Below are 20,820 nucleotides of genomic sequence, written 5' to 3' on the forward strand. Positions count from 1 at the left end.
AATGATTATTTTTAATACCTTCTGTTGGAACAGCACAAGTTAATTATATATCTTATGTATCTACAGTTTTTACATCCAAAACTTTTGGTATGTGGTTGCTCCGTAAAACTTAATGATATCCATACAAGGCGTCATAAATTTAAAGTAGGTATTTATCTTTAAGGGAACCGAATTTTTAATTTCAAAATAAGCTTTGTTGAACTTAGTCCGACTTGGTCATCTTGGGGTTAGTAAAGATGTTTCCTCTCAACGCCCAAGCGACCAAAGAAACAACTCCCATGAACAAATAAATCTTGACGGTAAATGGTAGACCTATAGTGAATTTAATTCAATGAAAATTAATTTTGGGAACTCTCATCACGGCAGTTTTTGTATATCAAACAGAAGACCATGCCTGCCAGGGCTTAATAATAATTATAACCCCCCTCTAGGCTAATTAATTATGTTATTTAAGAGTAAAAGTCGTATTTAAATACCTAAACCCTTTCTGCTTTCTTTTTATGCAATCAGCAGTGTTGTCAAGACGAATTTCAAATTAAATTAACAAATGACAATTAAAGGTCCGGTTCCAGTCAGCAGTTGTTTTTTAATTCATTGCAACACTGGTAAATAAAGTTTTAACTATGTCTTACTACCAAAATGTATGTTAAAAAAAGGTTAATTAGTGTTATTCCCCAACATTAAAAATTCAAATAGTAAATATAACTACTTGGATAGTAAAGCTTACGTGTTTCTATTACAATTTAGGGTAACAATTTTCGATCTAAATGTAGTACAAATTACAGTGGTCATAACTCGTTCTTCTCATATTAATGTTGTTTTCATAACTATTTACGCCAAGTTTTTGTTTTTAAACGTTAAAATAGTTAAACTATGTGACTCAAATTTAGGTTAATACGTTAGGTCCTAGCCTAAATTTTATTGACAAAATAGACGATATTGCAAAAATATTTCAACATACAGCGTCCTTGATGACCCAATTAATTGTAGGTATACTTTTTTCATGCAACGGAATAGAAAGAGGCATTAAAGAAAGCTCTAAGAGAATCACTAAAATTAGTACTGTAGCTCACCAGTGGTGAATGAATGATTTCCAACGACGCTAAAACAGAACAGGACAAAACAAGGGTAGCACACATATGAGTGTTTTGTGTAGCGGTGAAACAAAGCAAGGTCTGACACAATCCAAGCTGACCACATGACAACTGAAGGAATTATTCCAATGCTGCAAACAGTTGATTGATCAAAGATGCCTACAAATAACATATAATATGACATTGATCAAATTTGTCTATTAATCTCCTCGTCTGGGTTGGTATGATAAATCCCAAAATGCATCGAATATAAAGATTTGCCAGTGTTACTTAAAATAATGTATAAGTGGTCTAATTAAAAAAAATATGTTTTTTCAAAAAGTCCTAATGAAGTAGGGTGTTTACTGTAGCTTTGTGTTAAAAATATTATTTTTTGTCGATATCCAACTACTAACCACTAGTCTGTTTCTAACAGTAGGTCCATACAAAAGGTAACCTCTTAATGTGCCATTTCCAACGGAGGGTCCATCCTCATACATCAGAGACGCTGTCAAAAACAAACTATTTCCATAAATTATAGCGTATGCGCCCCAACATTCTGATCCAGTGACGACAATGAGGCCAAACCACTTTGCAGATAAACCTAAACGAATTGTTTATCAGGATTATTCATAAGTGTCAATGTATATCCTATTGATGGACAACTGGACGTATAAAAATAATCTGTAAAATACATCCAACAAACATTATTAATTATATGTATTTTACAGTAAAAAGCCTACAAATTTTAGAAAAATAAAATATTAAATATGATTCCTAATATAATTTAGCACTATCAAAATCATTTTTCACAAGGTCATTGAGATTCTAGATAGAATATCATTACCGAAATTTTAGACTCTCAGAGTGCGAAAAATGATATGCTACATTATTTCCCCCCCGTTTTTTGATAGACATTAAGCCTCATTTTAGTATATAACCGCAATTTATGTTTATTTTTACCCAAAGCGATATATTTTAACAATATTGTTGTAGGTTAAACATTTGGGTTCAAATATTTTTTAGACACGCAACAGAAATTCAGGTCACTTTTCGGTCGTTCTTTTTACTATTTACCTGAAGATTTTTCTCTGAGATTTTCAGCTTTTTTAAAGGCCATTATCATGAGAAGAATGTTTGCAAATCCAGTTGTCGAGATCAGAAAAAACGTTAACAACAGTTTTTCGGATGAGTATGAAAATACCCATCCAGTAAGAGCCAGTCCACTAACTGACGAACAAGCATAGTACCACTGAAAAACAAGTTAGCTTGTAAGTGGTAGATAACTGTCTTGCTTATCGTGCAATAAGTGTACTTAAAAATTCGATATTTTCATTGGAAAAGTCAGATTTAGTTAGCCTTATATTCAAAATTAAATTTATTAAAACAAAGTAAGCCCATAATAACCATGGATTACCGCCGGCGGAGAATAAAAATGGTATATTTAATTACAACTTCAGCTTTTTTATCAATAGTCCTATGTCTAAGTCTATGGCAAATCTGTATGTGAACTTACTGGGCCGAAAACTTTCTGTTTTCCCTCAAGAAGACAGAGGTAGATCAATGCGGCAAAGTTCAGGAAAAAACAGATGCCAAACGCTAAAGGAAACTGGAGGAAAAGTAAAATTGCATTTCGGTAAATCAAGGCATCCGTCGACGAAGGTAAACAACTGCAGAAACTTTTTTAAGGTGAAACCTTTATGGAAGATGAACTATTTTGTGTTATTAGACAATCAACGTTAATCACAGCCAATTATAAAACAGATCATTGAGTATAAAAAGACTTTGAAAACGTCGTTTTTTCACCTTATTTGTATTTTCGCGTATCTTTTTTTAAACTTAGTTGTATAAAAAAACAATGTTAAGTCCGTAAAGAAAAAAAAAACGTTAAGTCCGTAAAGTATTGTTTTTTGTAAACTAAATCAGATGATGTTGCTAGGTGTGTATTTGCACATTTTAAAAGCAACTTTTTCCTTTTATATAACATTGTATTACTTACGACAAACGGAAGAGGCAACAAATCAATTCCAGGGTATTTCAGTCTGAGGACGGCAAACACCGAAGCTGCAATACAATATAACAGGGGTGTTCAAATGATTTATGCCATGATCCACCACAGTCAAACCTGACAACATGATGATCCACCAAACGCGAATAGTAAATATATTGGTCACGCTTTAATTTTTATGGTGCTTTATTTATGCAAATGTGCCCTACAAGGCTGCAACATATTGATAACTTTGTAAAAGTCAAAAGTGGGGTGTGCTACAGCACCAAGATTGTTTCAGTGAGAAAAATGATGAGTTGGTTTAGACCAGGGGTCGACAACCTTTTTCTTGTCGCTAGTCAACACCAAACTCAGAAAGGCTTTGTGGGCCGCACAAAATGTTATCTGAGAAATGTGTTATTAAAATGTTAGAACAACTTTTAATCAGGCGGACCTCGTTTTTTTCCCTTAAAAGCGTGTTTAGTTACACTTAAGGAGGCAGTAAAGTGTTGACGCAAAGCGCGAAAAAAGGCGTTTGTTTGGTTTAAAATTCGAGCCCAAACGTCGTCATCCATACTACTAATGAAAAGTGTAATAAAACTACTTTGAAGAAACGCGATAACTTTAAGAGTTAATCTTGTTTAGTTTTTCTTAACCTTTCTAAGTGAGGGCACACGTGGCGAGCGAAGCCAGCGCGACTTTTTAGGTATACCAGCATTTCTTTTGAATTTCTTGCAAGTTTTTATTGCATTGAAAGTGTTAAAAAATATATGACCATTATTTTTGAATACCTTTTCCGTTAACAGAAACGAAGCGCTGATCTAGTTCAAAAGACAGAATCAAAACGTAAACAAGTTGTACGCAGAAAGATCATTCGAATTTTTCGGACTTGCGTATAGTTAAAATAGTCGAAAAGTAAGTATTTTATTTTTTCAAGACTACATTAGAAGATCTGCACAAAATGTTGAAAAGATCCGGAACCGGATCGCGATCCACCATTTGAACAAGACCGCAATAGAACATTAATTGGATAGCATAAAGTATAAAAAATGGCTTGTATCGTATTCTCGACAAGCTTTCGCACAACCGTGGTTCATCAGGTCAAAGTTTAAATTAAAACAATAAGCGCGAGTAAAAGGCGATAGGAATGGTGACGTTCAACATGCGAGGCACGGTTGTGCGAAAGCTTGTCAAGAATCCAATACAATTTGTCTTTATACAGTGCCACCTTATTTCTCCTTTATTTAAGCGGTAATCTGATATATTTACATACATTTGTTCATTTGACTTTCTAGTTTTCAAAGAATGATTTAAACTGTGTTGAAATGTTGTTTTTATCTGTTGTACAGAATATGTCAAATTAACAAAAGTATTTTTAACAATTATGTCAAATTAACAAAAGTATTTTTAGCAAGTATGTTGAATTACTGAACCCAATGAAATATTACTCTTATGTAATACCTGACTCATAATTGCTTGAATTTCCTCCTTTTAAATTCAAAAATGCTATTATCGGAAATGTAGTTATTATTAAGCTTATAAAAGCCAGTTTCTGTCCCGCGTTCATTATTAATATTTTATAGACTATTGCTCGCTAAAAAAATCAGTCTACACACAGATTAGAACAAAAACATATTGGAAAATTTCTGATTCTCCTTTACAAATACATGGGTCTGATTAAGCCTTTTTTCAAAATCTAAATCAAATCACATTTTATTCAGAAGTATTGAAACACTAACAACTACATACGCCCATGCTGCGAGTCTTCATAATTAAAAAAGGCTTGATTAGACCGATTAGAGGAAATTTTAACCTCTACATCTTTCCCTAGAATACAAAGTCCAAGTGAAGAACTCGTAGGAAAAAAAAACACAGGCATTGGGCAGGGTAAAACTCTGATTTAAATGCTACTTTAACTGTATACTATATACATAATATATATATATAATATATATATATATATATATATATATATATATATATAGAAAATTAAAAGATAATTAATCATATATATAACAGGCGTCACCAATCTTTTTCACACATTTTAAGGCCAGAATAAAACTTAGTGCCGAACTTTAATAAGTTGATTATCGTTAAACGAAAACGAGAAGAAGTATTTAAAAGAAAAACTGTGGTAAGTTGTTCAAAATTGAACCCGACAACATTTCAACTGTGTTTTACTTTGTGTAGAGCAACATCTCTCCTCGGGCTGTGGGCTTAGTAACCTGTTTTCGAGTATCAATAATAGCTAGATTTTCTTTACAATAAATCATTTTTTTAGACGGCATATAGTGAGAACAAGAACATTAAAACACAAAAATTCCCAGAAACAACAGCAAAACCATGTATTCTTAAGAAAACCTGCACCGTTATGTATTCGTAAGAAAACCTGCACCGTCAGTTAATCCTTAAATTGTGCTGGCGCTCGGTATTTAACTAAGCTTAACCTCTGACAAAAATGTCATTTGTGAAAAATTTGCGAGTTCGGCACAATTTGAGTGTTTCCGGTAAAAGAAACGCCGCGGGCGAGAGAGTCTCTGTTTTGTCACGAGTTGTCAATTGTTTATTCGCGTTATGCCGTGTGCAGAAGCGTGCAACAATCCGTTGGAGTTCATTTCACCTTTTGTGACACGCATGATGTGCGATTTCTTTACTTGTCAAAAAAGTAAACTATATGAAAAGCTACAGGTTGTTTATATAAACTGTTGCCAGCAGGCATGGTAATATAAATTAAAAACAGCTCCTCTGGTAATTTCATTTTTAAACCAATGTTTCGGCAACCTATACAAGCCGCCTTGGGGGGTGCGGTGGGGGTACATATGTCCCCGGGCGCCAAGGTACAGGGGCGCCGAAATGAGGCTTTCAAAAGCCAAAATGAGGCCGATTCTTCTTTAAATACAATGTTGTATTAAAATTTCAATCGTTTTTTCGTATAAAGTAAGGTATATTATGTCATTGTAGCCTAATAGAAAATGTGATTAAACATGGAGGGGCGCCAATTCTATAGTTTGCCTCTGGGGGCAAAATACCCTGGCTACGCCTCTGCACTATGCTCCCTGACGAAGTCGGCTTGCATAGGTTGCCGAAATGTTGGTTTAGAAATAAAACTACAGGTTGTTTAATTGTGTTTTTGTCAGTTAGCTATATAAAAAGCTACATGTTGGTTAATTTAAAACAAGCTATTCGTACATAACAACTTGTCGCTAACCAAAGCAAAAATGTAAAACAGATGATTAAGTAAAACTTGGTGATGCCACGATACGTTTACCAAAAAACGGCGTTATCTTTTTCCACCTTGTTCGTATTTTCGCGTATCTTTTATCTCGAAATTATTGTCGTATACTGTTAGGCGTATAATTGTTAGGCATACCTGTTTATTTGTTGCTACAATGCGAACACAGTAGCAAAGGATCAACGAAGAACCACAAAGTGGTCATCGAGTCAGTTGACCCTGAAGGTATAAGGAACTCAAGTTACAACAGAAAATAGGAAATATTACCGATAAAAGAGAAGATTAAAGAAAGAAAAATGCATAAGAAACGTTGGCAATGCATATATTAGCCATTTCGATGGATGGATCCTCTTTAATACAACCTTTATTTGTGTTGCAAAGAAGCAGTTTGTAATTAAAACGCATCCATTCTTGCAACAAGGCAGCAATTGCATTGATATCGACGTCACATTTTTAAATAACTTGAAAAGTTGCAATGCAGCATGATCAGCACGATAACTGCGTCCGGTCACGGCGCCCCTTTTCAGTTGAAAGCTTTGACGAACTCAAACTTTGATTTTAATGCCTTTCACCCAAACTATTAATGTTATTTTGAAGCACGTTTATACGCATTCACGCACGATTTTGTCCACCTGATCTCGACAAAACCTTGTCGGCGCAAATGATAGTACGCCTGTGCGACTTTTTTTTAGCAAATTTAAAAGCCCGGCCAATATCTTGACTATAGGACCAAAAGGGCGTAAATCGTTTAAGGCAGTGGTCGGTTTGGCAAACTTTTCATGTCGCGGCCCAAAGTATTCTTTTCAGAGCTATTGAAGGCCCACTACGTAAAACCAGTACGAAAACAGTGGCGGATTCAGGATATTAAGGTGAAATATTACACGGCGCCTTCATGCCCAAAACACTACCAAAAAGTAAAACATACTCTAAAACAAAGAACATACTTTGTAGCGTTTACATATAGTTAAAGTTGGCAAAAAATATAGTTCGACAGGTAGTCAGGACCACATTTGGCACGTGGGTCTAAACCACCCTTGGGCAATATAAAAATTCTAAGCCATATATATTTTTAAAACAAAGTGCAATGAATGTACGGCTATCACGCGGCCCACATCTGCATGATAACACTAAGCTATTCAAAAGTAACTCGCGGCCCACTAAAAATGGCTCTGCGGCCCACAGTTTGCCGACCGCTGATTGGGGTCAGCAGGTCATTTTCGTCCTGGCAACATCTGATCAACATTTTGCGGGTGATTTCAAAGCTAATGGCGTATTGCTTTACTAAACTAAAGAACAACTATTTGTTTCAAACCTTACAATGTCACCTTAACAATTTTTCGCATTTTGTGCAATTCATATACTTTTGTTTCATCCTATTTTCTAGACTTTTATTAGTTTTGAAGTCTCTGTACATATCATTGCATGTTTTTGTCTGCTAAAAATAAACATTTTATAGAAATAGTATAACAGCCTCATTCAACTTAAATATTGCCAAGCTATATAAACCGTGAAATTATTCTGCTTCCCCAAAGTATTTTTCTAACACATTTTCCATATGACGACAGGCTAAGCTGCAGATGGACTAGCAAAGACTGGAAACTTCAATTAAATTAGCAATTTTCTGCTGATTTTCTTATATCATACGTGGTATACGAAAGTTTTTCACGTACAACTATCTTAAAGAAGAAGACTTCAACGACGTGTAGCCTACTTGTAAACAGTGGTGCACAACACTGCTCTAGTAACGTACGGTAAGTCCAAAGTAGACAATTAACTTTATGTTACGTCACAATGCTGCAAATTACGGAACTGGCGAAGTTCTTCGTTTGGAGAACAAGCTTTCAACATCTTGCATTTTGCAATTGAGATATAACATTGTAAATATTTGGCGGACCGGCAGAAAAGTTGACGCGGACCGGCGGTTGAGAACCACTGTCCTAAAGTATAGTTTAATAGCCAATTTAAATTAAAAAACTTTAAAAGTTCAACGTTTAATTTCAATGACAAGACTTGACTTGGAATTGACTTGCTCTAATTTTGACTTGACTTGTTATTTATTTGAAAAGACTTGACTTGGACTTAAGTCATTTAAAAATTATTTGTGTAGAACACTGCATTTCATAGACAATGCCGGATTTCGTTTGGTATGATGCCTATATTTAATACATGAGTAGGGCGTTTGGCACATAATGAATAATTATTATCAAACCGGGGCGCCTCATTATGTAGCCTATTGAATTTGTACATTGAACTACGCTGGTTTGTAAAGCTGTTTTTTGAAACCATAGAAATCTTTTTTTATAAACCCATAGAGTTTTAAAAAACACAGCATTTTAGTCTTGTACTGGCAGAACTGTGATGTACTAAACATGACTTCTGTTCAACTTCAAAATTCGGCATTATAAAACGTGCATTAGCAAGATGATGGGTGTTCATACGCGTCACGCAAAAAAAACATTTCTGCGTTCGCCAAGCAAGTTTGCAATACTCAGCGGGAAGTTTGTTGACAGGTTGAGTAATGTATGCGGCCGGGCGTAGCAAAAAAATTTCCACTTCAAAAACACCAAAGGCAGCAGTAAATCATACGATTAAATTAAACCTATAAATATGCTGTTGCTATCAGGGATAGTATATTTAAAATAGGTTCGTCTGGCATATATCACATAGCTATGTGTGTCAGTCCCTGACGAAGGCTTGCCTATAGTAAGCCCAGAGGCGTAGCTAGGGGGGTGCGGGGGGGTACATATGTCCCCGGGCGCCAAGGCACAGGGGCGCCAAAATGAGGCTTACAAAATTTTCACAACAAGAAAAAAACGATCATAAGCAAGATCGCCCAGCGGCTGTGGCAGATGCCATCTGATACGCCACCCTTACTGATGCTGTTGCCAGCCATTCACAGCAGCCAAGATACTGATTCTGCGTGCAGCTGGTTTCGTCTAACTTAGTGGTTCTTAACCTTTATTAAACCGCGCCCCCCTGGTAATTGTCTGCGCTTTGCGCCCCCCTCCAACAACAACCAATTGGGTATGTTTGAATTACATATTAGTTAGTCAACATAAAAAATAGTAAAGTGTATCGTTGGTCGCGCGTAGCGAAAAATATTCAGTTTCAACCAAATAAACTGTCAGTTTATTTGGTTGAATTAGCTAAAAAGAGGTTCGTGTCTCCGTACATGTTTTTAGCCTGTTATCATACATAAAATAGTTGGAAAGGGACATAACATTTGTCGTTTATCTATAAGTTAGCCAAACTATAATTTGCATAGGACCGTTATATCTTCTATGCACGTTATATCTTCGCAAAACATGCAAAGGTACTCACAGAGACTTTGTGCTGAAAACAATTGTCAACAAAACAAGAAAAAAACAAGTAAATAAAAGAGACCTTTTTTAAGTTTTAATCGTAAAGTTTGGGCAGAGTTTCGCAAATCCACGAACAATGTCTTCAGTCATTTACACGAGTAATTTTATTGTACATATCATAAAAAACAGAATGAACACCAAACTAAACCATTAAAATCACTACATAAAGTTAAACATTGAATTAGAGCTCGCGTCCCCCTTAAGAATTGCTTGGCACGCTTATAAGCACAAACACTGTCAATTCTTCACCATAGGAAAACACAAAGTATTATATATTTTTGTTTGTTACTTCGATGCACTCCGCTGACAAAAATACAAACCTAGATGGAAAATAGTCGACAAGATTAATAAAAATACGTAAAACTGCAATAAACACATCTGCGCCAAAAGCCAAGACTCGTTTCGTGATGGTTTGAGCCGAGCTGCTGTAAAACAGACCCAAACAAAATGCTTGATCTGGTGTATTTATCTAAACAGAAGAAACAGGCGACGTAAGAGAATGCCTGGAGAAAAAGCAAAAGATGTAGGACTTTTATCAGAAGAAGAAATTGTGCGCGTTTTAAAGAATCTATCTGATCGGCTTCAACATGAGATGTTAACACGTTTTTCACGACTAAAAGACCTAAACAATAAATTTGAATATTTGCTTGACGTTAAAGACTCTTCTATCTGACACAGACGAGGATGCAATGCTTCAAAATTGTCCAGATTTTGCAAATTTCTACGACACGGACATCAATAGCAACGAACTTTTCATTGAAATTGGTGATTGCCGAATGCTTATTAGTAATCGAACTGAAATTCTACCAGAAACCCCTTTTGGGGTCCTTTAGAGTTTATTGGTTTTATTGTGTTTTATGGGGATGACGGATTTCCCAATCTGCGAATACCACAACAAATTATGTTAACAATAGCAGTTTCAATTGCAAGTTGTGAGCGGTCGTTCAGCAAATTAAAACTTATTTCGTCGTATCTGCGTGCATTAATGGGACAGGACTTTGATCTTGCTATTCACGTGGTTGACCAGTTTGCGCAGTGAAATCAAGAACAATAAATCTATCTATTGTAGACTATGTAAATCATTTCATGTTTGACAGTGACTGAGTGAGTCATATGCTGTAGTTTGTATAGCGCTTTTTCTTCAAATACCTACATTGTTCTACTTTTCCGTATGAAGTAGGGTATATTATGTTAATTTAATAGAAAATACGATGAAACATAGAGGAGGGGGCGCCAAAGTTATAGTTTGTCCCCGGGCGCAAAATACCCTCGCTACGCCTCTGAGTAAGCCAAAGCGTTGGTTGAAGAAATATATGCCAGACGAACATATTTTAAACCAATTAAACCTGTTTAGTGAAGGTGATTCAGCTTTTACCGGATGCTTTTGTTGCCATCACATATTTCTTTCTATCGAACCTAACTGTTCGAATGTTGTATTTGCAAAATAAACAACCTAAAAAGCTAAGAAATGGTACAAAGTTCATGTTATTTGTTAAATTCTGTATGTTAATCTGGATTCTGTTTCACAAACTTGAATGCAATGGAAAAATGCATATAATCATAATAAGATCATAACCTAATTATTATACCAGGGGTGTCCAACAAGTGACACGACCAAACAAAAAATGGCACGCAAGCCCCCCTAAATTACTTAATTTGCTATTCAGCCTTTGGAGCATAATGGTTGGAGGTTGTAGTAAGACGTAATAAGAATATCAAAGCCCATACAGAAGTAGGTATCATTTTGGACGTTTCGAATAACTCTTTATTCATTTTGAAATGTAATGGCCTGTTTTGTTAACAAAGTACCAAGAATAAACATAAAAATTTGATAGTATATAGGTATAATGCAGGGGTGTCCAACTCAAACATGCCGGCGTGCCAATTTTTATCCTATAACTTCTTCCCGTGCCAAATTTTAGTAATATAATTCTTTCTAATAATAAAAGCGTTTTTTTATAAACAATAAAAACGTGTAGTTAGCAGTGCGCATTACTGCATCTAAATGTCCGTCGGTGAGCTGACTTTTGCTTGTTGTTTCTTCACACCAAACTTTATAGTTATGTGAATGCTAGCCTCCACTACAATATAATGTTATAGTATTAGAAGTAATTATGTGAAGAAACAACAAGCAAAAGTCAGCTCACCGACGGACATTTAGATGCAGTAATGCGCACTGCTAACTACACGTTTTTATTGTTTATAAAAAAACGCTTTTATTATTAGAAAGAATTATATTACTAAAATTTGGCACGGGAAGAAGTTATAGGATAAAAATTGGCACGCCGGCATGTTTGAGTTGGACACCCCTGCATTATACCTATATACTATCAAATTTTTATGTTTATTCTTGGTACTTTGTTAACAAAACAGGCCATTACATTTCAAAATCTCTCATTAAATCAGTGGTTCCCAAGTTGGGGTCGCGTTCTTGAAGAGTCGCGTTCTTAAATTACCATTCTTAAAGATCCAATAAGGAAAGTAGGGACTTTCGAATACATGAGAACAGTAGTGGGCAATTAATTTTTACCACGGAGCGCATGAGAAACATAAAATATTATGACGGACAAGGTTTAAAATAGGTATAACTGAAGTCGATTTGAAGAAAAGGCGACATTTAAGGCATCGCAAATCGCGGCTATTTTGTTTAAAATGCAAACTTTAAGTTAGATTTAGAGAATGTGACGCATTGAGCACATATAACTGACAAAGCAAATTGAATAAGACCTGCTTTGCCCAAATAAATATTTTCGTAAAACATTTGAATGCAGTTACAGTCTTAGCATTCTTCAAAAGGAAAACCAAATAAATAGTTACTCCAGTGTTAAAAAAAAACACTTTTCGAGTAATTGCGATAGATTTGTAATTGCATCATATTTATATTCGCTTTACCACTTATTTCAATCTTACTTTTTTTTGCCTTTTTTTTCCTAATTAGCACATGTGAACACATCTATGTTTGCAAGGCTACAAATACAAAAACCTCGGTGCGATTTAAAAATCTCGGCGGGCTGAAATCGGCCGCCATTTTTTGTCTCGGCATGGCCGGCTACTACATTTTCCGTTCTTGCAACGCGCAAAAGGATCGATTCAGAGCGCTGAAGGACAACTGTCTTATCTGGGGTAAGAATGGCTAAAAAATCGCCGTAAGAATGCGGAAATGTGTTGAAAAAAAAATATATATATAATAAAAAAATGAAATGGTTGTAAATTTGGGCGAGAAAATATAAGAAAAAAACGATACTACGATTTCCAGTTTATTCTAAAACCAATGTTGGTGCGGTTACTGACTGGAAAATCGCTCGTCTTACTAAAACCACCAAACAAAAGACAATTTTGAGGGGTATATTAAACTGTTTAATTCTTCATGAGCTTTCGTATTATTGCCAAAATACCGGTATGTTAGTTTCCATATAGTATTTGGAAAGATAGTAAATATTTGTTTTAACCAGTACAAAAAAACAACTGTTTTAAAAATTAAGTTTGTTCACCTGATTTAACCCCTCTATATTTTTGTGGGGCAAATTAAAAGGATCTGTGTATGCAGACAATCCCAAGACCACAGAGAAATTGAAGAACAAAATAAGCAGAGTTACCCATATAATTCAACCTGATGAACTTAAACATGTGTTTGACAATATCAAGAAACGCTCTAATTTGTGCCAGCAAGTTAACGGCACACACTTTCAACAGTTATTGCAACATAAGGACTTAATACATGTGTATGATATTCAACCTAATTATGAATAATATGCTCATTGGAGAGTTTTTGCTTTACTTATTTGGAATGAGTTTAGTGCACTGTTTCTTTTGAAACAACCTATATATATATATGTATATATATTTCGCCAGCAAAACATCGTCAGTATATCTTCATTCGAATAAATTCGTATGAATTCATTATGGTTGGAGGTTGTAGTAAGACGAAAGATGGTAACATTATGAACATTTTTACTGAAGCGGGTGGCATTTTGAACGTTTCTAATATCTCTTTATTCAGATTCAAAAATAATTCAAAAACGAACCGTTTAAAATACTCTAGTTTTAATTTTAATCTGGTAAAACAATAAATCTATAGTTGTCCAAGTCTGTCCGTGTTCGGTCTTCCGCTTTAAACACATACACCCATTACGTCATGCATTTTGGCCGCATACATGCACCGCAGGTAGCACGTATAAGGTAGGAAGAGGTGGTGGGCCGATAGCTGCCTTGTTTGAAGACTGGAAGTCGGTAATTAACGTCATACCGACTGATTTTGGTTGTACGACCAGAAGTTCAACACCGCATAAGCGTGAGCAATATTAAGGCGAGACAGGTTTACTTTGGTTCAAGTTCGTTTTCGCCTGTTTTCGATTGGGACATTCTCTTGGTAACATTGGCCAACTTACAATGTTCAACGTTTTCAAATATGATTACAATTTAAAATGTGTTTCAGCCTTGTTTTTATATTAGATAAGAAAGAAAAATGCGGGATTCGTGAAATTTAAAAAGCATCAATAAATTCTGAACTACATTTGGCCTTTCATTTAATCTATTTAGATAAAAACGCAATCCGTTCTCATAAAAATGCGAAATACGAAGTAACTTATTACCAGAATTTTTCCTTTTCAGACTGATCCACTGTATGGCTACAAACTTGTTCCGACATAAACTAAATAAGGCCGAAAAAAAGCAACATTCACGTCGGAATAAGATACAAATGGAACTAATACATAATAGTCGGAATGATAGTCGTTGGTCAAAAAGCAGCTTCGCAGGGCTAAATCTCAGTTATTAACACACATGTGTGTGAATGTTTCATTGAATAAATTATATGGTACTGTGGATCCCCTTCTATGAGGTTGCTTGTACTAACAGATTGAGCAAGCATTGGCGTATGGTTGTTTCTCGACTCGTTCCCTTCTGAGCCTGCATAGCTCAGTTGGTAGAGCGACGGTCCCGGCTTGACCGGAGGTCGTGAGTTCGAACCTCACTGCAGGCTATAGTTGTTTTTCTAGTCTGCTCTGCTTGTATCATAGATCAACAGATTCGGTGAGTCTGCGATGGCTTTCGGTGTACTAATTATACGTAAGCTGTAGTCGTTACCTGTGGCTTTGGTTAGTAGCTCTTCTAAATCGTTATAATCGGACATAGCTATAGTTTAATTTAACAACGTCTTTTCTCTGCAATTTTTTTTTTAAATTGATGCAAAGGCTTATTAAGCGATCGGGCGGGATTTTGGGTATAGATTTCAACTAGCAATAAACGCGCCTCGGATAAACCTCATCAGCCGCGATATCGCTCTGCGCCAGGCAAAAAGTTATAAAGAGAAGTCCCCGTTTGCTGTTTCTGTTGTTAAAAGAGAAAAAGAAAAAAAGTCGAAGCACGAAAAGAGAGAAAGGGCGAAAAAAAACGAGAGACGCCCACAGAAGCGCGCCATTTGCCCGAAAGGAAGCGCTGCTGGCTGTAGGCAGCCCACTACCTGTCTGTTCATCTTTATCAAACAGCTGACGGATTGCATCGACGGCCGGAGGGGCGTGGTTTTGTACTGTTGACATCCTCAAAACGTGCCGCTGGTACGGGGCACGTCAACCCCCACACCCAACACCCCGTAGAAAGTGGCGTGACAGTTTGGGTCTCATGCGACTCTGTTGACACTTTGCTGTCTATACGTGCGCCGCAAAAACATGCTGCGCCGCTGACTAAAATAGAAAAGCCCCGGTACGTAAACAACAACTATTATTTATTGGTCTCGGGTATTCTAATGTACAAATTTGTCCTCGAATTTTTGTGTATTGATATACGTTTTGCCGTTGTTTTAAATAGATGGCGGTTTTTGACCGAGTCTTCCGGATTGCGTTTTACGTAAAAGCGGCTAAACTACATGTACCCTAAAAATTTGACGAAGCGCAAAAACCTTTTTGAAGCTGGCAGGGAAATGAATATTAACCGTGTGTTTCTTTTATAGGTTTAAAACTAGTCAGTTCTTATAATTCGTTGTTTTCTGCCATCAACACTTATCTTTTGTTGAACTTTTTAGCTCCGCTGATTTATTTGTTTTGTCTGGCGTCCCCGTCTATATAATTAGTCCGTATAAGGTATAAACTAACCTTGCAAAAACAGAAGATTATTCAGTTTCCGAACTTACCCAATCGTGATACCAACTTTTCCCAAATATAAATTTGTACTAACAGCGAGTGTCACCGGAAAACATTTACCCTGTCGGCTGTAATGAAATGCTGTAATGAGAACAGCGGAATCCTAAAGAAAAATAAAAACTCATTTATACTACGCTTAAAAAAAATTAAATTTCTGATACTTTATGACAATAAAAGCCCATGTTAATGACGGACAATTAATATTGCAACCACTGATATATTCCGTGTAACATCTATGTAGTTAAATACGCTAATTATATACATTCGAATACCATTTAAAAAGCTGTATTCTGACAGTGGCCTCAACGCCAAAGCAGATTACCAACAATGCAGAATATTGTAACAGCCAATAATGTAAAATGTATTACTGAACGTTAAATGTTATTTACGGTTTCGGTATGGCTTTTATCGTTTTGGGGAACAATCGTTGCAACTGCGTCGCGCGGTAATCGTATAAGCGGGAAACGTTAGCCTTATTAATGGCGATGTTGTCTACGGAGAATGATCTATGAAGGTTGGTGGGTGCGGCGCTTATAGCATTGCGCAAAAGCCGATACTCGTCTCATTGTGAACATGCGACAATCCGTAGCGCATGTAGGGTTGTTTAAACACGCCCTTTTTGTTCACACGTTTTAAGTAGAATTAAGAGTGCAATAATACATTTAATTAGGCCTTTAAATCAAATTAAAAATTAAGATTGAGATACATGTGGTTTGATTATAGTGAGTGCTAGAGTTCGTGTTGTTTGAGAAATAGGCAAGGGTGTTGTTTTCAATTATACAGCCTCAATAGGTTTAATTAAAAGAAAAAAAATCATCAAAAACGTCGAAATCGAATTTTAAAGATATTTAGCGATACTTAATAGAAGTAAACATAGCGTATGGTGCACACTCGAACTATAGCGCTTTTTCGTAACATAAAATTTCGACGGGTGAAAGATATTTTCTTATTTAAAAAAAAGCTTTTTTCCATGCACCAGAAATGTCGACATTAACGAAGAATTTTTATCAGGAAAATTGAACTCAGCCGATGATGTTAAGCAGGGTTGACAAAAATGATATTGAAATTATTTTTGCGGGTAAAGTTACGGGCGGAAAATTAGACCGTTTTACTTTGTTTAGTATGGTTATAATTAAACAGGAAATACACCTTTTTAAACTTAATATGAGGAATGCTAAACATTGTTGTATCGCCCGACTTACTTCCATAACGTTGGGCCAAATAAAATTCACGGCTAAATTTAAAAAAATCTTACGCCACAGTCTACAATATACACGACAGAAAGCCGGGCCGTAGGACCTGTCTGCGCCTTTAAACAAGTCTTATTATCTTTCAGGTTGCAATTTTCTTTGATTAAAGCCTTGTCTAAACCAAAAACTACCGCAAAGCAACATGACTACCACGCCGCCTAACTACGGTTCGGTCGAACAGAGCGATGGCCAACACCATCACCACAGCTGGTTGGACGATTTGAGACGCGCCCGAAAAGAGGCCACGAGCCATCATGATATGTTCAGAAGAACAACAAGCAGCATTTACTACGCAGGTGAAACTCAGCTTCGAGTGTTTATGTCTTACGGGGCGCGTAGGGCAAATTTGCATTGGCAATTTTAAGTAAATTCCGGAAGATCTTCTTTTAAATATACTATGCCTGGTAGCAACAGTATTTTTGGTGTATTTAACTATAGTTTTTACTGCTGATAAAAAGTTTGTACGCTGTTTGCAAGCAGAATTTTTATCAGCAACTTTTATAGCATGGTCACAGAAGTGCGATCCGCTTTTACACGTTGGTAAAATAACCTTTAACATTAGACGAAACAAATAAGTGAAAAATGTCTGGGATGGGCATAATTTTTTTGGCAATTTCGTGTTTTTACTTTTTTGTAAATATTACATTTGTTTATCGCACTATTACGACTGACATACGTAAACAAGTGAAATATGTAACAGCCACTTAAATGTGAAGTGGTCATTGTTTCAAAATTACCGAAATTTCGCTCATGGTCTGTAAACAGAATAAAATAAAATTTAAAAAGCAATTTACTAGTGTTTTAAATTTAAGAAAATATTTTACTGCAGTTGGATTTCTTCCGCTCACCTTGGTTGCTTTTATCATCCCTTTGTCGATGATCATTGTTGGTGAGTAGGCTAAGCTAAACATAGCTGTTTAAAGGTAAAAAGCGTTTTACTATATTTCTCAATTCGTAAATATTTGCAATCCTTTCCTTGTTAAGTGCCAACCATTATTCTTAACTAAAAGGTATATTATGTTTTTCTACATTTTGAAGATAAGCCTGCGCAAACATATTTTAGTTTTATGGACTGTTTTACTATATCATCAAAAGAACAACCTTAGTATTGGTTGCTGATAATAACTAATTAATTATACAGCTTGTTTACGGCAAGATAGTTTGTTCAAGTGCTATAGTCTGAAAGTTGAAGTTATTATATTGCCCAAAAATTTTAAAATGATTTTCGTTTTGACATTTATTGGTCCTCCCGTTTTAATAAAGCAAAAAGGGAGATGCAGGAAAAAATAGAGAAAGCAATTTAAAGTATTTCGATAGACGCTTGAAATGTTTTAAAAATCATGAGGCCACTCGTGAATTTCCAAAAAAGGTCAAACAAAGTAAAAAAAAAAAGCTTTTTGATAATTAAAATCCTCGATGACACGGGTCCTATAATGGTTTGCTTGAAAATAATCTACTATAAACCAGGGCTGCGAAGTCGGTTAAAAATAACCCAAGTCCAACTCCCGAGTCCCGAGTCCGACTCTGGCCAAATGTGCGATTTGTCGAGTTCCGAGTCCGGCTACGACTTTACAGCCAAATTTTCACCCATTTAAGTAACTAAATTTAAATGGATTTTAGCCATCTCCTCATAGGGGTGTGACATAATTCATCCACAATTACAACATATGGTTGGAAAATATCCACCATGCTATTTAACCGTAACAATTTACAGGTTTGCGGTCTTTAATTGTTAAAAAAATTGATACGGCGAAAGCGCACGTCGGACTCGGGACTTGGGCAGTTTTAAGTGGTCTTACTCGAGCCCCGAGTCCCGAGTCCGACTCTGCAGCCCTGCTCTAAACGGTGTGGTGTTACATAGGTGGAGTCTACTACAATGACTGCCCCTTGGATCCTGCTATTCCAATGTGGCTGATCGTGGCCGGAGCTGTAGCGGCTGGAATGAAGGCCACCATTATCTTGCACCGCATGTTCACCCAATGCACCGTGCCAGACCACGACTCAGAGACCCATGGAGGCTATTGGTTCCGAGCCTACCTGATCATCATGGCCATCTTCTCAGTGGTTTGGCTAATTGTTGGTAAGTGTCAACAACTCTTTTTTTTTCGGTCTTGGAAGCAGCCAGTCAGCCAAGCTTAATGTTCGAACTTTAGACCGTATCTTTAGGTTTTTTCATGCAAAACTATTGATGACTTATAGCGGGCGGCCAAATGTGAAAATTGCGCTATGTAAGCGGAACAAAGTTGTCTTATTTTATAGTGATCGGCAAACAAATTTCAAATGTAAAACCAGTAGGAAATCCGGTTTAATTACAACATATATATATATTTTTTTTGAATTCTATTGTCCTGTGCTCTAATTGCTTTTTGAGAAATAATCAAGCCACCCAACTTAAATTCACCAATTCAAAACTTTTTACTTGCAAGCAGGCGTCAACAGAGCCGTGTAAATTTTGTTTTTCAGGGAGTGTGTGGGTTTACAGCGAGTACCCTCCCATTAATACAGTCGATCCGGCAAAACCGGACTACTGCCAGCCAGGGCTGTACTACTACAGCTTTTCCATCCTCACCATTGCTTACGTCTTCATCTTGCTGTGCTGCTGCTGCTGCGTCGGACTCTGTGTGACCACCAAGCCCGAAAAGGAGACTGAGTCGGCAGACCCGGAGCAGTAAACAGACAGGAGTTGCCTTATCTTCAATTTGTAAACTTTGTTGTCCAACTTTTAAAAATACTTTGTGCCTAGAAATGGCCTCAAATGAGATATAAACCCTAAATCTATTGGCGACATTCAATAGAGCGTGTAAAACCTACAACGTCTGTTTACGTTTAATTTATAATTTAGCGCTTACCTTGCATCTTTGACAAACTGACAAAACGCAGCGCTTCCCGGTTGTTGCAGTAATAGGTAAACAAGTTTTGTCTATCGATAAATGACAGCGTTGAGGAAGAAGTTGTGATGTCACACGTTTTCGTCGCAAATTTGCTCCGAAACTTTATTCTTGTCGCATTTTAGGTTTGCACATGGTTGTACATAAACTTTTCAGGAAAGCAATTGATAAAGCATTTATAAAAAACTAGACTTTCGAACGACGATTTCTAATGCAAGGCCGTTTGTTTGTTTTTGTTAGCTGGCGTGCATTTAAAAGGTGTTTACAATAATGATATAAAAAACATACAAAGTATTGGGCCTGCTGTAAATAGTGTGAACGTCTCAGTGTTACAATTTATTCTATAGGCTAATATTACCACGTGAGAATGTATTTTAGGAGTATTGTTTACTTACGATTTTTCCAGAGTGACTTCTGTTTAATAAATTGGTAATCCATATCTACCGACGGGTTGTCGATTTTGTCGTAAATGTAAAACCCCACTTTTCGGGGATCAAAAATCGTTTGCAAGCGAAGCACAGCTTATCAATCACGAGATAGTTGTGGAGAGTAGCCTCTCTATCACCATTTAGTTGTGGTTATATATTTTATATTAACTAGTACCTAAAAGAAAGTATATAAACGACCACGAAAACATATGTTGTTCACCATGTTTTTTAAAAGGTCGAAATGGTTTATTTTAAAATAGCCTTTAGCCTTTTACTGCAGCAAAGAATTAATATTGGTTAGTAATGGTGAGCGGGGTTACGGTCTATTAAATATCCTACGAGCTCACCAATGCCAAGCTTAAATAAACCTGACTGCATATGCTAATTCTTTTCATCAGGGCTTTTCAATTTTAACTCTGTCTTCCCTTTTAATTTATTATTTTCGCCGACCTATATTTAATAA

At 36.2% G+C, this 20,820-nt stretch overlaps 2 protein-coding genes, 1 non-coding gene and 1 pseudogene across 3 annotated transcripts; 2 read left to right on the plus strand and 2 right to left on the minus strand.

Moving 5' to 3' along the window:
• Positions 1–106: 106 nt before the first annotated feature.
• LOC146136894 (uncharacterized) lies at positions 107–3,134 on the minus strand. Its single transcript, XM_083395990.1, has 6 exons — positions 3,073–3,134; positions 2,590–2,682; positions 2,151–2,325; positions 1,531–1,677; positions 1,074–1,253; positions 107–312 (listed from the first exon to the last, which is right to left on the minus strand). Exons 3-6 carry the CDS (start codon positions 2,197–2,199, stop codon positions 203–205), a joined length of 486 nt encoding a protein of 161 aa, XP_083252116.1. The 5' UTR covers positions 2,200–2,325; positions 2,590–2,682; positions 3,073–3,134; the 3' UTR covers positions 107–202.
• An 11,426-nt stretch (positions 3,135–14,560) lies between these two features.
• Positions 14,561–14,635, plus strand: Trnaa-ggc (transfer RNA alanine (anticodon GGC)). The gene has a single exon. It is a non-coding gene; the product is annotated as a tRNA-Ala (tRNA).
• Positions 14,636–14,820: 185 nt separating this feature from the next.
• Positions 14,821–14,948, minus strand: LOC146136896 (U4 spliceosomal RNA; annotated as a pseudogene).
• Positions 14,949–17,131: 2,183 nt separating this feature from the next.
• On the plus strand, positions 17,132–20,381 carry LOC146136897 (transmembrane protein 272-like). The gene is made up of 4 exons (XM_083395619.1): positions 17,132–17,337; positions 17,871–17,930; positions 18,903–19,121; positions 19,505–20,381. The coding sequence occupies exons 1-4, from the start codon at positions 17,184–17,186 to the stop codon at positions 19,711–19,713; spliced, it is 642 nt and encodes a 213-aa protein (XP_083251745.1). The 5' UTR covers positions 17,132–17,183; the 3' UTR covers positions 19,714–20,381.
• Positions 20,382–20,820: the final 439 nt, after the last annotated feature.

Source organism: Ascidiella aspersa, chromosome 8 (assembly GCF_963924565.1).
Source record: "Ascidiella aspersa chromosome 8, kaAscAspe10.2, whole genome shotgun sequence".
NCBI lineage: Eukaryota > Metazoa > Chordata > Ascidiacea > Phlebobranchia > Ascidiidae > Ascidiella > Ascidiella aspersa.

Bases quoted from the DNA above. Each gene is read 5' to 3' on its own strand.
- LOC146136894 (XM_083395990.1), bottom strand. From the start codon at position 2,199: ATGATAATGGCCTTTAAAAAAGCTGAAAATCTCAGAGAAAAATCTTCA. The intron at 1,678-2,150 runs GTAAATAGTAAA...CAATTCGTTTAG, and splicing joins TCTCAGAGAAAAATCTTCAG to GTTTATCTGCAAAGTGGTTT. The intron at 313-1,073 runs GTGAGCTACAGT...AATTCACTATAG, and splicing joins AAATCATTCATTCACCACTG to GTCTACCATTTACCGTCAAG.
- LOC146136897 (XM_083395619.1), top strand. From the start codon at position 17,184: ATGACTACCACGCCGCCTAACTACGGTTCGGTCGAACAGAGCGATGGC. The intron at 17,338-17,870 runs GTGAAACTCAGC...ATTTTACTGCAG, and splicing joins AAGCAGCATTTACTACGCAG to TTGGATTTCTTCCGCTCACC. The intron at 19,122-19,504 runs GTAAGTGTCAAC...TTTGTTTTTCAG, and splicing joins AGTGGTTTGGCTAATTGTTG to GGAGTGTGTGGGTTTACAGC.